The sequence below is a fragment of the Bombina bombina genome, chromosome 3, assembly GCF_027579735.1.
Source record: "Bombina bombina isolate aBomBom1 chromosome 3, aBomBom1.pri, whole genome shotgun sequence".
Classification (NCBI taxonomy): domain Eukaryota; kingdom Metazoa; phylum Chordata; class Amphibia; order Anura; family Bombinatoridae; genus Bombina; species Bombina bombina.
In genome coordinates, this window is record NC_069501.1 from 537,145,380 (window position 1) to 537,163,321 (window position 17,942).

At 38.5% G+C, this 17,942-nt stretch overlaps 1 protein-coding gene across 2 annotated transcripts in view; it reads left to right on the forward strand.

The window, feature by feature from the left end:
* Positions 1-17,942, forward strand: part of AGO4 (argonaute RISC component 4) — a 131,276-nt gene that overhangs the window by 64,434 nt on the left and 48,900 nt on the right. For both annotated transcript variants that reach the window (XM_053707006.1, XM_053707007.1), the window contains exons 10-14: positions 5,062-5,190; positions 7,483-7,616; positions 9,180-9,364; positions 9,718-9,877; positions 17,355-17,670. In XM_053707006.1, coding sequence (XP_053562981.1) covers positions 5,062-5,190; positions 7,483-7,616; positions 9,180-9,364; positions 9,718-9,877; positions 17,355-17,670 — 924 coding nt within the window. The remainder of the gene's footprint in view (positions 1-5,061; positions 5,191-7,482; positions 7,617-9,179; positions 9,365-9,717; positions 9,878-17,354; positions 17,671-17,942) is intronic.

Consider the following 17,942-nt stretch of genomic DNA (forward strand, 5'->3'; position numbering starts at 1 on the left):
AAGTTATTGTTCCTCCCTAAAGTAGTTTCAGACCGGATGGGTGCATTAAAATTCTATTTACAGGCGACTAAGGATTTTCGTCAGTCTTCTACTCTGTGGTATTCTCTGAGAAACGTAAGGGTCAGAAAGCTACGGCTACTTCTCTTTCTTTGTGGCTGAAGAGTATCATTCGCTTTGCCTATGAAACTGCTGGACAGCAGCCTCCAGAGAGAGTTACGGCTCATTCTACGAGGGCTGTTTCCTCTTCCTGGGCATTCAAAAATGAAGCTTCTGTGGAACAGATTTGCAAGGCTGTAACTTGGTCCCCTCTTCACACTTTTTCAAAATTCTATAAATTTGACACTTTTGCCTTGGCTGAGGTCGCTTTTGGGAGAAATGTTCAAGCAGTGGTGCCTTCCGTTTAGGTTCCCTGTCTTGTCCCTCCCTTATCTGTGTACTCTAGCTTGGGTATTGATTCCCAATAGTAATTAGATGATCCGTGGACTCATCGTGTCAATAGAAAGAAAAAAAAAAATTATGCTTACCTGATAAATTTATTTATTTATTGACACAATGACACGGCCCGCCCTGTTCTTTAGACAGGTTGTTGGTATATTATAAACTTCAGACACCTCTGTACCTTGTTGCTTCCTTTCTCTCCTTTGCTTCGGTCGAATGACTGGGGTTGGAGGGAAGGGAGGTGATATTTACTAGCTTTGCTGTGGTGCTCTTTGCTGCCTCCTGCTGGGCAGGAGTGATATTCCCAATAGTAATTAGATGATCAGTGGACTCATCGTGTCAAGAAAGAAAGAAATTTATCAGGTAAGCATAAATTTTGTTTTTTTTAAACTGAGCATTTACATTAGATGAGAACCACTGTGGTAATCAGTTCATAGAACCACAAACCTTACCTGGACATGATTGCCACTGTACCCAAAATAGTTATATAAACACTTTACAAAAGAATGTAACACTCATTTGCAAGAGGCTGATTGGTGCTTTGCCCTCCAGCTCCCAGGTGATTGGACATAAAAACAATTGAAAGTACCTTGAAGTATTGCTTCTTTGGTGACTAATGAATCTCCGATACAAGTAACCAAAATATATACTCCCAGCTAAATCACTAGCAGCATTTTATTTTATACCTGGTTAACATCCATAGGATTTTTTCCCCCCTCTCTGTAAATACACAATTGGAATACCCTAAAAGTGGGAGATGCGGGTGTAAATGTGTAAAATAGGTGAAATGTTAATTGCCCTATTCAGGTTGTCTATTAAATATATATCTTTTTAATCCTTCTTCCCATATGTCAGTAGTAAGGGCATGCATAAACGTGAAAATTGATTTCCTGTTCTGAAATGAAATTTTAATGTGCTTTCAAATATTTCATATTTTGTACATTTTATGCCTAATATGCAAAATGATTTTGTATGTTATTCACCTATTGCTTTGTATTGTAAGAGACTTTTAGGTTTGTCAGCTTGAGTTTTGTAATTTTTTTCATTGTTCAGATAAAGCAGACATTTTTAAAGAGATAGAAAAGTCAAAATTGTAATGTGCATGGTATCATTTCAATTTCAAATAAAAGCATTTTTGCAATATACTACCATTATCCCAAAAAATAAAAACTTTCAGCAGCATACACACATATGCTGTGAGGGCCTGTGCACTAGTGTTCAAAAACAACACCTTCTCAGAGAGTCAACAGTGGCTTGTATGACACAAATTAAGTATTCATAAGCACAATACACACCACTGCCAGCTCTCAGCTTGTATACGTATGCCCCCTGAAAAACGGTACTAACTTTTACTAGAAGCATTTTGCCAATGAAAGTATATTCTAAGAATGCTTCTATTTATTTAAAATTGAAATGCACCCATGCACGGATCAATGTTGACCTTGATATCCCTGTAATAAAGTAATCAGTTTACACCTATTATCAAATTTACTTAAAGGGACAGTCTACTCTAGAATTTTTGTTTAAAAATAAAATAGATAATCCTTTTATTACCCATTCCCAAGTTTTGCATAACCAACACTGTTATATTATAGTATGTTTTACCTCTCTGATTATCTTGTATCTAAGCCTCTACAGACTGCCCTCTTCAGTTCTTTTGACAGACTTGCATTTTAGCCAATCAGTGCCCTCTCATAAGTAACTCCACGGGCGTGAGCACAATGTAATCTATATGGCATACATGAACTAGTACTGTCTAGCTGTAAATAAAACTGTCAAAATGCACTGAGATAAGAGACGGCCTTCAAGGGCTTGGACATTAGCTAGAGCCTACCTAGGTTTAGCTTTCAACAAAGAATACCAGGAGAACAAGCAATTAATTGGAAAGTTGTTTAGTCAAAATTAAACTTTCATGATTCAGATAGGGCATGCAATTTTATACTGTCTCTTTAATTCTCTTTTGTTGAAACTCATACCTTGGTAGGCTCAGGCTCAGCAATGCTCTACTAGAAGCTAGCTGGTGATTGGTGGCTACACTTTTATGCCTCCTTGTCATTGGCTCACCCCATGTGTGTTCAGCTAGTGTTTAGTAATGCATTGCAGCCTGGTGGCTGCCTTTTTATATATTTGTTTAATCCGTTTGCATGTATTAATACTTATTGGCTAGTAACTGTTCAGTGATTTATAATAAAAACATTAATGGGACATTCCAGACAAAATTGGAATCCACATGGATGCATTTTAGTTTTGCATAGAAGCATTTTTGTAATATACACGTGTTGGCAAACATGCTTCTAATAAAAGCTATAGCTGTGTCAAATGTGTATTTAAGCATGCACTGTGCACCAGCTTTTTAAACACAGCACTTGCTCAGAGAGCCTAAGATGCTTGCACCATATGGTAAAGACTAAATTTGTTAATTGCTGACCTGATACAAGTCCCACTGGTGCTCTGAGCAGCTGCAGTATTTAAAATGTTGGTGCACTGAGAATATCTAGCTATGTTGCACAGAAAAATACTAACACTAAAACAGTGATAACTTTTACTAGAAGCATTTTTGCCAAAACATGTATATTGCAAATAGGTTTCTATTCAAAGATCGGATTCATCTATGCGCATTTAAATTTTGACTGGAATGTCCCTTTAAATTGTTTTAAAAAGTCAAAGCAGTTTAAGTATAGGTATGAGAAACTGCGCAGAAGTAAGGAGGTTGAATCCTTTGCAATAAATATAATTCACACATTAAAATTGTAAGCAACACAAAATCTCTTGTTTTTGTGTAAAAAATTGTACTTTGTGCTACACTTGCTAAAAAGCTAAATCTGCAACCTAGGTTTTTCGAAAGTGTCTTCTGTCTTATTTAACCTCTTAACAACCAGCGACGTACCCTGTATGTCAGGTTTTTTTTTTTTTTTTTAATGGGGCTTGATTTTTTTTTGTTTGCATAGGATTGTGCTATTTCAGGAGGTCTGTAGGAGGAGGTCAAAATTGCGTGGTTTTGCCGCTGGCGGCAAGAACCTACACATTTATGGGCCGAAAAACCTTTAGCGATCTGTTATGTACAGGGTACATTGTGGTCATTAAGGGGTTAAAAGGAGAGTGTGTCTTGTAAGGCGTCATGATCTCAAGCTGAAGGGTAGTAGATTCAGAAGTAAATTGAGTAATCACTTCTTTACAGAAAGGGTGATTGATTCATGGAATAAACTTCCACAAGAGGTAGTAATGAAAAATAGCCGCAATGTAAATAGGAAGAGCAGTCATCCTTTTTTTTTTTTCTTTCTTTTTTTCTTTATACCCAATGCCTTCATCTTATCTCTGGGTACACAAAAGCAAGTGCAACTAATAGACATTTAATACAAAAATATCCCACCCCCACAGGGAATGTAAATTTTTCTGCAGCTTCTTAGACGGGAATACAACAGGGAAAAAAGTAGCTATTTCAAATAAAAAATAAAGGTAAAGGTTTTGTAAACAATTTTAATACACACATTAAAGGGGGGATTTTACAGTACACTATCCCTTTAATTCCCCATAAAATGTGTAAATGTGTTGATTGCACAAAATGTTACATAGTAATTGCTTGATCATAGCAGGAGCCCATGTATATCTGTTCCTAACTGGCCATGACAAAGGGGATAAACAATGTTTAAGAATATTTTCAAAGTCTGTCCTTGATTTGCAAAACCTAGCATTTAAAACTGGCATTTTATAGCAAAATATGCATTTAGAACCCAATATGCAAGCGCTTTGCAGTGCGGTGACTTGTTGTAGGTATATACTATGTCTTTAAAAACATAGCTTTAATGCCACTTTAGAGAAAAACAAGAGTATTTTCCCCTGAAATAAGGGAGTGTCACTCATTGCTTGTTACATAATTAGTATAAATGCCTGCAGCTATGCTACTGTGTTTATGCTCCACCTGACTACTTCCTGGGACCTTGTGAGCAGCCTAGATTCTCTGTGCTTGCATTTGCTTAGGTAAAGTTTTTTGTTTTACATTTCATATGTGTCTTAAGATTGTGCTTTATTTCCACATGTGCAGGAGCAGTTTTCTTTATGGTCTGATTTTGAGCTCATAATATTTGTCTTTTTAATATTTTTGAGGTGGGTGTGCAGTGTAACTAAACAGCATGATTGTTAGTTTTTGTTTATTGTTCCCCATTGCTAAAAAAGGTTGTTGGTGGGGATTTTTTTTTTAATACCCATATACTCTTTGATATTGTAGATAAACACTAAAATGACATACATATATCATATACTTTGAGTTAGGCCCTTAATGTGATATGAAATGTTTTAATGATATTTGATACAACATATGTTTGTAGGCTCCTCCCCTGTGGCTCTAATAAAATGTCTTGGCTTATTCCTAAGATTTTATATCTGTTATGTGGTCAAATCTATTAAACTGAGAAGTACATGTATGTATATCAGATGTCCGATAGTAATCTGATGTGCTGGATGAAAAGGTTGGAACATTGGATTTTAGATTTGGGGACATGCCAAACATGTTTGTTTTATTTTTATTTTTCTTCCTTGCTTTGTGTGTTGCAGAAACATACCAATACAAAAAAATGTAACTGGACATGTTAATAGCATTGAAACCTACTTATTTATGCTTTTCAGGTCAAAAGTAATAGCATGGTTGGTGGTCCAGACCCATACCTCAAGGAGTTTGGTATTGTTGTGCACAATGAAATGACAGAACTCACAGGTAGAGTGTTACCTGCACCAATGCTTCAATATGGCGGAAGGGTAAGTACACATGAACATGTATCGGAGACTCATTTTCTTCAGCTTATCTTGTCAGGTACACACATGGTTGCCACCTCGGCCATGTTTTCCTAGACACTTATGAGTTACACATGCTGCAGGGTGTGCAGAAGGCAACATGCATTGCACACCTAAACCACACAAACTCATAAGTTTTCAGGAAAACATGGCCAAGGTGGCAGCAACCCAATGGGTATAACAGTGTGGCCTCTCAATGCTAAAGTTAAACAATGAACAGTCTCTTCCTCACACTTTTAACAGTAAATAATATTATTTGCAAGTCCTGACACCCTGGGGCAGTTGTGGATTATAAATGCAGACCAGACTTGTTACAGTGCATGGGGCAGATAGTGCAGCTTTTGATGGGCTATACCGCCCTTCATCCCAAAATTTAAAAAAAAAAAATTCAGGACTGAGGACAGCATGTAGGTGCTTAAAGGGTATTTAAAAAAATTACAAAAGCAAATGGAGGGAACATAGAAACATAGAATTTGACGGTAGCTAAGAACCTAAAGGCCCACCAAGTCTACCCATATAACATTTTACCATGTTACTGTTGGCTTAGGATAGCCTTATGCATGTACCAGATATTTTCTAAGCTTTTTTTTTTTTTTTTACAGTCCCTGTGTTTCCCCTCTATTGGAAGTTTATTCCATGAATGGAAAAAAAAAGAGAAAAAAAATTAAAAAATATATATAATATACACTGTCCTGAAGAGAGCACTCGCACCTCCAGTAATCAACTGCCAGGGTGCCAACGGTTAAAGGGACATTAAACCCAAATTTTTTATTTCATGATTCAGATAGAGAATACCATTTTAAACAACTTTCTAATTTACTTCTGTTAACTAATTTGCTTCATTTTCTTGATATTTCTTCCTGAAAAGCATATCTAGATAGGCTCAGTAGCTTCTGATTGGTGGCTGCACATATTTGCCTCGTGATTGGCTCACCCATGTGCGTTGCTATTTCTTTAACAAAGGATATCTAAAGAATGAAGCAAATTAGATAAGATAAGTAAATTGGAATGTTGTTTAAAATTGTATTCTCTGTCTGAATCATGAAAGAGAAAATTTTTGGGTTAAATGTCCCTTTTAAGTATGCAGAGAACATAAGGAGGCACTCTCTGGTTTTTGAAGAAGTGAAATTAAAATATCAAGTGTGACGTTATGGGGACACACTGTGGAAGGGGTAGTGTGTCCCCCGAAACGTCATGCTTTAGATATTAATTTCACTTCTTAAAAGACTAGAGAGTGCCTCCTTATGATATATCTATCTCTCTCAAAAGTGAGTACACCCTTCACATTTTTTACTTGTGGGATCCCCCCCACTTGATTATGCATTACTGACTAAATAGAAGGTGGAGTGAGCTATTTGATGAATACAGCTGGCCCAAGGAGAGGTAATACTTGCTAAATGAGACCGGTGCAGCCGGTGGTCTGATACAGAGAACTGTCTGGTTACCTCTCCTTGCTAAATGCTCATATGGATACCTATCCCTGGTCTATGCATTTGACTTTCTAACTTTGAACGTGTCTATGCTGGCTATTTGTGCATCATTACAAGCTGCTTGCTTTGCTTTTTAAGCTCAACAATTGTTATGGAACATTATAACTAAGTGCCTTTCTGCTTGCTTAATATCACTGTGCTTTGCTGCAAACCAACTGACTGTCACTCTGTTTTGGCTTAGACAGAACTGTTCATTGCATATACTGTTATAATTAACTGCATATGAAGCACTTTACTATTCCATCTAGCCGGCTACCAGCGATTTCCTTTTTTGTGTGAGGGGCCCATTTGTCTTGTGTGTTTGTCCTGTTTGTCTTTATGTATACGATTTCACGTTCTGTTTATACACATGTTGATTTTTATGAATATATTAAATTTGGTGTTTTTGCATATTACCTGAGTTGTCTCTATGCCTCATTACAGATAGTGAGTGTACCTTATTTTGAGTCATCCACTTCTCTTTTGTACTCCTTTTTGTATACATCATATCCAGAATGCACCTCTAATATATACTATCTTTTAAAAATTGCAGATAAAATTGTGTTGAAGTTGAGCTAGCTCCTTGTTGTTTTTTCTGCATTTTTAAGACTACTGGTTTTTATTCCTTTGTAAAATATTACTGGTAATAATTGTTACATAAGTGGATTGGAAATACTTTTTGACTTTGAAACTTACTGTTTGATGCAATTTTATTTAAAATAAATTGCTTCTAAGTACTTTTACAGTTTTATTTATTTATTGTTTTTGTGTCCCTCCCCCCGACTAGAATAAGACTGTTGCTACACCAAACCAAGGTGTCTGGGATATGAGAGGGAAGCAGTTCTACGCTGGCATAGAAATCAAAGTTTGGGCTGTTGCTTGCTTTGCTCCACAAAAGCAGTGCAGAGAAGACTTGTTAAAGTGAGTATTGTCAAGGTATTCTAATTTTTTTTTTTTTTTTTTTTTTTAACTTTTAGAAGAGATGATCACTATACAATGCATAAAGATATTTCAAAAAAATTAAATGTCAAGTTAGTGCCATCAGAATATGCAATGGTGGAAACCAAATAATACAAACATAACAAATAAACCAAAACTTAAGATATAACATTTTGCTCATTACTTGGAATGCAATCTGAGCTTACATTATACGAGCGGGAGAGTTGGAAGTACCTCACCCCAACAGCGGGTTTAGTAGGAATAATCAATGTAATTTAGTTTATTTTATACTCTCGCGGACTCTCCTGAAGGTTCAGAGTGGATTACAGTGTTAATACACATCATAGTGAAATAAATTGATATATGTTTAGTTAAAGGAGGATAAGCTAATGGGGTAGATATGAAGGGCAAAATCACGAAGCCCTAAGTTTAATCATGTAAGTAAGCGCTTATAAGTGTTTTAATGACTGAGGGGAGTGGAATATACTCAGTGGATAATAAAACCTATGTGATTAAGATCCAGGTAGGGCTTGTTCCCAAAAGATTTTAACATCAAGAAAATAAAGCGTATTAAGTCCATACTCTTGCAATGAAAGCAGTGTAAGAGGTGTGCCCTTAGCTTATGAGTTGTCTTAGGAAGAAACGTTTGGGGCTTTTTAATTGTTTTTATTGCATTCACTGAATATATTGACTAGAAAATAGCAGCTTTGCACAAAAAAAATACATCGCACATAGATACAAGTTTGCTTTATAATCCCCAAATCAAGGTGGTTTAAAGAGACCACATACTGTATTTTCTTTTTTTTTCTCTTTAATGTGTTCCAAATTACTTGCTATGCCAATGCAGTGTGTTAAATTTATGGGATATAGCGTCTTTAAGGTTGTGTTTTTATTTTCTGTCCCTTGAAATGGGCAATCTGCAAAACGAGCAGATCTCCTTATGTATCTTCTCTGTGTACAAAGAGGTCGAGATAAGATATAAGTATTTCAATGTTCGTTGACACAACACCTAAAATGAACAAAACCAGCTATTTCAGTTTTAAAAAAAAATAAACCTAAAATAGAATCTGGTATAAGTCATTGAAAAACACTAAGAAGGTTTTCCTCTTACACAGTACAGTGTCCCTTTTAAACAGGTGACTTAAGTATTAAAAAGTAAAAACCCTTACCTTAAAAACGACCTTTGCTGTTTCCACTGTCCAAAAGTAGTATAATCAGGTATTTGTAGAGCGCCAACAGATTCCGCAGCGCTATAAACATAGGCGGTATACAAGGTAACATTTATAGGGATCAAATGGGTAGAGGGTTGTAGTCGGATCTTATGAGGGTCATCTACAAACAGCTGGGCTCAGGCTCACATGCTAAGGTGATAGCAATGGAGTTAGGAAAGGCTAGTGTAGGTCGTATGCATTCCTGAATAGTACAGTCTTTAGGGAGCGCTTGAAGCTTTCAAAACTAGGGCAGAGTCTTGTGGAGCAAGGCAGAAAGTAACAATCTAGAATACATTTGTTCTGTTTTAAAAAGTCCATTTTAAAATTCCTACAGGAGCTTCACTGACCAATTGCGGAAAATATCAAAAGATGCAGGAATGCCAATCCAAGGTCAGCCTTGCTTTTGTAAATATGCTCAAGGTGCAGATAGCGTGGAACCAATGTTTAAACATCTGAAGCTGACCTATGTGGGCCTTCAGCTTATAGTTGTGATCCTTCCCGGGAAGACCCCAGTCTATGGTAAGATTTTAGTGTATGCTTGTTAACTTAATTATAGGTTTTATAACATGATCATCGCTTTCAGAACTTTTTGTTCTGATTTGTGGTGGTAATTCTTAACTGTTCCTTATGGTTTTTTTTTTTTTTTATGCATGCATGACCTGTGTGCCCTATAACATATTACTTCTTTCTGTCCCTTGCTCTAGTGATGTTTTTTATACACACACACACACTGTATATAATTATATATTTTTTTTTATGTAACATTTTAATGGTTGCACATACAAATTATAAAATGTAGCCGTCTGGTTTGAACGGTATGTTTTGATGAGTTATGCAGATTATGTACCTAACTTAAATTTCTTTTCTTGCAGCGGAGGTTAAGAGAGTAGGAGACACGCTTCTAGGAATGGCCACCCAATGTGTCCAAGTTAAAAATGTGGTAAAGACCTCTCCTCAAACACTCTCAAACCTTTGTCTGAAGATTAATGCCAAGCTGGGGGGCATAAATAATGTGCTAGTACCCCATCAAAGGTGAGATCTGAAATGTTATTGCCACCCACTAGTAGTTTTACTAAAGATTTTTTTGTAGACGTGGATTTACAAATGTGGTGACTTTTCACAAGCATGAATCCGAAAAGAGCCAAAGTCAACAAGGGGCTGCCTACTTCCTTATTCAGCAGCTAATGAAGCTGCCAAATGCCCATGTCTAATCTTTAGTATCATGCATGCTGAGCTATTGTTATAGAATCCACACACTTTATCTACCGCATTCCTGCAATATTTCTCTATGGGTTGTGATCGTTTTTTCAATGCATGTTTCCTATGGCAGGTTTTTACAGGATACATCACACGGTGAAAGTTACGGTTATATTACTTGAATAAGCTCGAGAGCAGGCTTAATATAATTGAAAGGGAATATAAAAAATATATACAATTTTATAATTTAACAGAACTTTAAATGAATGGACATTAATAATCTTGACATTGTACTTTAAAATGTTTTAAAGGATATTAAACCAATTTTTTTTTTCATGATTCAGACAGCACGTGGTGATAGTCAACTTTCTAATGAACTTTCAACTTTCTAATGAACTTCTCATCTTATTTGCTTCATTATCTTGGTATATTTAGTTGAAACGCATACCTATGTAGGTAAAGGGGGCAGCAATGCATTACTGGGAACTAGCCACCGATTGGTGGCTTCTCACTAATGCCTCTTTATTGGTTTAACAGATGTGTTCAGCTAGCTCCAGAAGTGCATAGATGCTCCTTTAAATGGACAGTAAACACAAAACAATTGCAAGACATTTCTGTTGTGTTGCAATAGAATAATATATCAGCCAAGTCTTAGTTTTTTAAAACAAATTACATCCTTTTTAATGAAATTTATTTTTCAGCAGCCAACTCCACCCACCATTGCCTTATTTGGAGGAGCCAATCTGGGCAGGCCAATCTGGGCTTTAGTCCGCAGACAACAAAGCTAGCCACTGTCTTAAAGTTAGTATAAAGGCAATTGTTTTGCCGTTATCAGCTAAAGTCATTTAGGGACAAATATCTAGCAGAGTTAGCCTTGAAGTCAGCATTTGCATTTCAAGGTCTGAGGTTAGAAATTGCTCAATTATCAGAGCTGAATTAGATGAAAAGGGATCAGAATAAATAATGAAGTATATGTAAAGTTGTTTTCTTTTATTATGCATAACTAAACATTTTTATATAAAAAAATCTCAAGGTGTATACTGTCCCTTTCAAAAAGGATACCAAGAGAATGAATCCAATTTGATAATGGAAATAAATTGGAAAGTTGTTTAAAATCACATTTCTCCAACATAGGTGTGTCCGGTCCACGGCGTCATCCTTACTTGTGGGATATTCTCCTCCCAACAGGAAATGGCAAAGAGCCCAGCAAAGCTGGTCACATGATCCCTCCTAGGCTCCGCCTTCCCAGTCATTCTCTTTGCCGTTGTACAGGGCAACATCTCCACGGAGATGGCTTAGAGTTTTTTGGTGGTTAAATGTAGTTTTTATTCTTCAATCAAGAGTTTGTTATTTTAAAATAGTGCTGGTATGTACTATTACTCTGAACAGGAAAGAGATGAAGATTTCTGTTTGTAAGAGGAAAATGATTTTAGCAACCGTTACTAAAATCGATGGCTGTTTCCACACAGGACTGTTGAGAGGAATTAACTTCAGTTGGGGGAAACAGTGAGCAGACTTTTGCTGCTTGAGGTATGACACATTTCTAACAAGACTCGGTAATGCTGGAAGCTGTCATTTTCCCTATGGGAACCGGTAAGCCATTTCTTAGTTTAAGTAAAAGAATAAAGGGCTTCATTAGGGCTTAAAAAACTGGTAGACATTTTTCTGGGCTAAAACGATTACTTTACTAAGTATATTTGGCAGATTATTACTTTTAATAGTTGTTAAATCTTGGGATTGTTTTAATAAAAACGGCAGGCACTGTATTGGACACCTTTTTCACTGGGGGCCTTTTCTAGTCATAGACAGAGCCTCATTTTCGCGCCTCTAATGCGCAGTTGTTTTTGGAAAGCATGGCATGCAGATGCATGTGTGAGGAGCTAAGAACCACTGAAAAAGCTTATAGAAGGCATCATTTGGTATCGTATTCCCCTCTGGCTTGGTGGGTCTCAGCAAAGCAGATACCTGGGACTGTATAGGGTTAAATGTAAAAACGGCTCCGGTTCCGTTATTTAAGGGTTAAAGCTTTCAAATTTGGTGTGCAATACTTTTAAAGGCTTAAGTTACTGTGTGAAATTTTGGTGAAATTTGAACAATTCCTTCATACTTTTTCACATATTCAGTAATAAAGTGTGTTCAGTTTGAAATTTAAAGGGACAGTAACGGTTTTATTGTAAAACGTTTTTGTGCTTTGTTGACAAGTTTAAGCCCGTTTAACATGTCTGAACCATCAGATAACGATGTTCTATATGTATGAAAGCCAATGTGTCTCCCCATTTATATATATGTGATATATTTGTGTCATAATGTCCAAACAAAGTAGGGATAATAATGCCATAGATATGATATTGCCCAAGATGATTCCTCTAATGAGGGGAGTAAGCATGGTACTGCATCATCCCCTTCTGTGTCTACACCAGTTTTGCCCACACAAGAGGCCCCTAGTACATCTAGTGCGCCAATACTTATTACCATACAACAATTAATGGCTGTAATGGATAATTCTATTGCATGCATTTTTCCAAAATGCCTACTTATCAGAGAAAGCGCGATTGCTCTGTTTTAAACACTGAAGAGCAAGAGGACGCTGATGATATCTGTTCTGACATACCCTCACACCTATCTGAAGGGGCCAGGAGGGAGGTTTTGTCTGAGGGAGAAATTTCAGATTCAGGGAAAATTTCTCAACAAGCAGAACCTGATATTGTAACATTTAAATTAGAACATCTCCACGCACTACTTAAGGAGGTATTATCTACTCTGGATGATTGTGACAATTTGGTCATTCCAGAGAAATTAGGTAAGATGGACAAGTTCCTAGAGGTTCCGGTGCCCCCCGATGTTTTTCCTATACCCAAGCGGGTGGCGGACATAGTAAATAAGGAGTGGGAAAGGCCCGGCATACCTTTTGTCCTCCCCCTATATTTAAGAAATTAGTTCCTATAGTCGACCCCAGAAAGGACTTATAGCATACAGTCCCCAAGGTCGAGGGGGCGGTTTCTACTCTAAACAAACGCACTTCTATTCCTATAGAAGATAGTTGTGCTTTCAAGATCCTATGGATTAAAGGTTAGAGGGTTTGCTTAAAAAGATGTTTGTTCAGCAAGGTTACCTTCTACAACCAATTTCATGCATTGTTCCTGTCACTACAGCTGCGTGTTTCTGGTTCGAAGAACTAGAAAAGTCGCTCAATAAAGAATCTTCGTACGAGGAGGTTTTGGACAGAGTTCAAGCTTTTAAATTGGCTAACTCTTTTTTATTTTAGATGCCGCTTTGCAATTAGCTAGATTAGCGGCGAATAATTCAGGGTTTGCTATCGTGGCGCGCAGAGCGCTTTTGCTTAACATCCCTTTCAAGGGTAAAACACTGTTTGGCCCTGACTTGAAAGAGATTATTTCAGACATCACTGGGGGAAAGGGCCACGCCCTTCCTCTGGATAGGTCTTTTAAGGCTAAAAAGAAGCCAAATTTTCGTCCCTTTCGCAGAAACGGACCAGCCTCAAATTCTACACCCTCTAAGCAAGAGGGTAATACTTCTCAAACCAAGCCAGCCTGGAGGCCGATGCAAGGCTGGAACAAGGGTAAGCAGGCCAAGTCACCTGCCACTGCTACCAAAACAGCATGAAGTGTTGGCCCCCGATCTGGGAAGGATCTGGTGGGGGGCAGACTTTCTCTCTTTGCTCAGGCTGGGGCAAGAGATGTTCAGGATCCTTGGGCGCTAGAAATAGTTTCTCAAGGTTATCTCCTGGAATTCAGGGAACTACCCCCAAGGGGAAGGTTCCACGGGTCTCAATTATCTTCGAACAGGCATTCTTACACTGTGTAGAAGACCTGTTAAGCATGGGAGTGATTCATCCTGTTCCATTAGGAGAACAAGGGATGGGTTTTTACTCCAACCTGTTCATAATTCCCAAAAAAGAGGGAACATTCAGACCTATTTTAGATCTCAAGATTCTAAACAAGTTTCTAAGGGTTTCATCATTCAAAATGGAAACCATTCGAACGATCCTTCCTACCATCCAGGAAGGTCAATTCATGACCACGGTGGACTTAAAGGATGCGTACCTACGTATTCCTATCCACAAGTAACATTTTCGGTTCCTAAGGCTTTCTGGACAAGCATTACCTGTGGCACTTCCATTCGGATTCGCCACTGCTCCAAGGATTTTCACAAGGGTACTAGGGTCCCTTCTAGCGGTGCTAAGACCAAGGGGCATTGCAGTAGTACCTTACTTGGACGACATCCTGATTCAAGTGTCGTCTCTGTCAAAAGCAAGGGCTCATACGGACATTGTCCTAGCCTTTCTCAGATCTCACAGGTGGAAAGTGAACATAGAAAAAAGTTCTCTGTCCCCGTCAACAAGAGTTCCCTTCTTGGGAACAATAATAGTTTCCTTAGAAATGAAGGTTTTTCTGACAGAGGCCAGAAAATCAAAACTTCTAAGCTCTTGTCAGGTACTTCATTCTGTTCTTCTTCCTTCCATAGCGCAGTCCATGGAAGTAATAGGTTTGATGGTTGCGGCAATGGACATAGTTCCTTTTGCACGAATTCATCTAAGACCATTGCACTTGGGCATGCTCAGACAGTGGAATGGGGATTATACAGACTTGTCTCCGACGATACAAGTAGATCAAATAACCAGAGATTCACTCCGTTGGTGGCTGACCCTGGACAACCTGTCACAGGGAATGAGCTTCCGCGGACCAGAATAGGTCATTGTCACGACCAACGCCAGTCTGGTGGGCTGGGGCGCGGTCTGGGAACTCCTGAAAACTCAGGGTCTATGGTTTCGGGAAGACTCTCTTCTCCCGATAAACATAATGGAACTGAGAGCGATATTCAATGCTCTCAAGGCTTGGCCTCGACTAGCAAAGGCCAAATTCATAAGGTTTCAATCAGATATCATGACGACTGTTACATATATCAACCATCAGGGGGTATCAAGGAGTTCCCTGGCGATGGAGGAGCATCCGGGGGAGTGGGAACTCCATCTGGAAATCTTTGCCCAAATAACTCAATTATGGGGCATTCCAGACATGGTTCTGATGGCCTCTCGTCAGAACTTCATGGTCCCTTGTTACGGGTCCAAATCCAGGGATCCCAAGGCGACTCTATTGGATACAATAGTAGCAACTTGGATCTTCAACCTAGCTTATGTATTCCCACCGTTTCCTCTCATTCCCAGGCTGGTAGCCAGGATCAATCTGGAGAGGGCTTCGGTGACCTTGATAGTTCCTGTGTGGCCACGCAGGACTTGGTGTGCAGACCTGGTGAATGTGTCATCGGCTCCACCATGGAAGCTACCTTTGAGACAGGACCTTCTTATTCAGGGTCCATTCGAACATCCGAATCTGGTTTTCCTCCAACTGACTGCTTGGAGTTTGAACGCTTGATTTTATCAAAGCGTGGGTTTTCAGATTCTGTAATAGATACTCTTATTCAGGCTAGAAAGCCTGTAACTAGAAAAATTTACCATAATATATGGAAAAAATATATCTGTTGGTGTGAATCTAAAGGATTCCCATGGAACAAGATAAAAATTCCTAAGATTCTTTCCTTTCTACAAGAAGGTTTGGAGAAAGGATTTTCTGCGAGTTCTCTGAAGGGACAGATCTCTGCTTTATCTGTTTTACTTCACAAAAGGCTGGCAGCTGTGCCAGACGTTTAAGCGTTTGTTCAGGCTCTGGTTAGAATCAAGCCTGTTTACAGACCTTTGACTCTTCCCTGGAGTCTTAATCTAGTTCTTTCAGTTCTTCAAGGGGTTCCGTTTGAACCCTTACATTCCGTAGATATTTAGTTATTATCTTGGAAAGTTTTGTTTTAGGTTGCAATTTCTTCCGCTAGAAGAGTTTCTGAGTTATCTGCTCTGCAGTGTTCTCCGCCCTATCTGGTCCATGCAGATAAGGTGGTTTTTACGTACTGAGCCTGGTTTTCTTCCGAAGGTTGTTTCCAACAAAAATATTAACCAGGAGATAGTTGTACCTTCTTTGTGTCCGAATCCAGTTTCATAGAAGGAACGTTTGTTACACAATTTGGACGTTGTCCGTGCTCTAAAATTCTATTTAGATGCTACAAAGGATTTCAGACAAACATCTTCCTTGTTTGTTGTTTATTCTGGTAAAAGGAGAGGTCAAAAAGCAACTTCTACCTCTCTATCTTTTTTGGCTTAAAAGCATCATCAGATTGGCTTATGAGACTGCCGGACGGCAGCCTCCTGAAAGAATCACAGCTCATTCCACTAGGGCCGTGGCTTCCACATGGGCCTTTAAGAACGAGGCTTCTGTTGATCAGATATGTAAGGCAGCGACTTGGTCTTCACTGCACACTTTTACCAAATTTTACAAGTTTGATACTTTTGCTTCTTCTGAGGCTATTTTTGGGAGAAAGGTTTTGCAAACCGTGGTGCCTTCCATCTAGGTGACCTGATTTGCTCCCTCCCATCATCCGTGTCCTAAAGCTTTGGTATTGGTTCCCACAAGTAAGGATGACGCCGTGGACCGGACACACCTATGTTGGAGAAAACAGAATTTATGTTTACCTGATAAATTACTTTCTCCAACGGTGTGTCCGGTCCACGGCCCGCCCTGGTTTTTTAATCAGGTCTGATGATTTATTTTCTTTAACTACAGTCACCACGGTATCATATGATTTCTCCTATGCAAATATTCCTCCTTTACGTCGGTCGAATGACTGGGGAAGGCGGAGCCTAGGAGGGATCATGTGACCAGCTTTGCTGGGCTCTTTGCCATTTCCTGTTGGGGAGGAGAATATCCCACAAGTAAGGATGACGCCGTGGACCGGACACACCGTTGGAGAAAGTAATTTATCAGGTAAACATAAATTCTGTTTTTCTACCTGAATTATGCAAGAACATTTTGGGGTTTCTTGTCCCTTTTAATTTTATGTGGTATGAATTTATAATTTATTGATTTATTTTGCCCCCTTTCCTGTAATTTAAATTTTTGGCTTTCCAGTTCCTAGTAAGTGGAAGTGTAGATTTCAGACTGAACGCTACTATATTTTGGCACACTCTAGTAACCCATTTATTGCGATTTTTCAAGGAAATGTAGGTTACAACATTGCGGCATTCATAACTTTAGGGACCAAAACTTTACAATATTTAGAGAGAATATTATTAAAAAAATATGGCATTTATTTAGTGTTTATTGTGCAACTGTTCTATATCTTGCTTTAACCCTTTAAAATCTCCAGTTTAGTGAAACCCTGTCCATTCCTTTAAAAAAAAATATCTCTCATCCTTTGCCTCAAATGCAGCCTGGTCCATTACTAACGTTTTGCTTTCCATTTGCAGGCCGTCTGTGTTCCAGCAGCCTGTTATATTCCTGGGAGCTGATGTCACACACCCTCCAGCTGGTGATGGTAAAAAACCTTCCATAGCTGCAGTAGTGGGCAGCATGGATGGGCATCCGAGCCGGTACTGTGCCACTGTGCGAGTTCAAACCTCTCGTCAAGAGACCACACAAGAGCTTTTGTACAGCCAAGAAGTTATACAAGATCTGAGCAATATGGTACGGGAGCTCCTTATCCAGTTCTATAAATCAACCCGTTTCAAACCAACTCGAATAATTTACTATAGAGGAGGAGTGTCTGAAGGTCAGATGAAACAGGTGAGCTTCATGTATCTCCATCATACAACTTTCTCAGAGTCTGCTTCATTACAGTAAATCATAAGTATTCAAATATGTCTATTCAGTGAGACTTTTGTGAATTAGTGTGATGAGGGGTGATAAATGGGGTTTAAAGGGAAAAAAAAAAGTTTATTTTGCATTTATCGGTAAAATGTATATGAAGTTAAAGAACCTATTTCTTAATAAACAGCCTTCAATAATGTGAAATTTGTCTGCTTTTTCAAACTTCTAGCAGTCTGCGTACTTGTGTG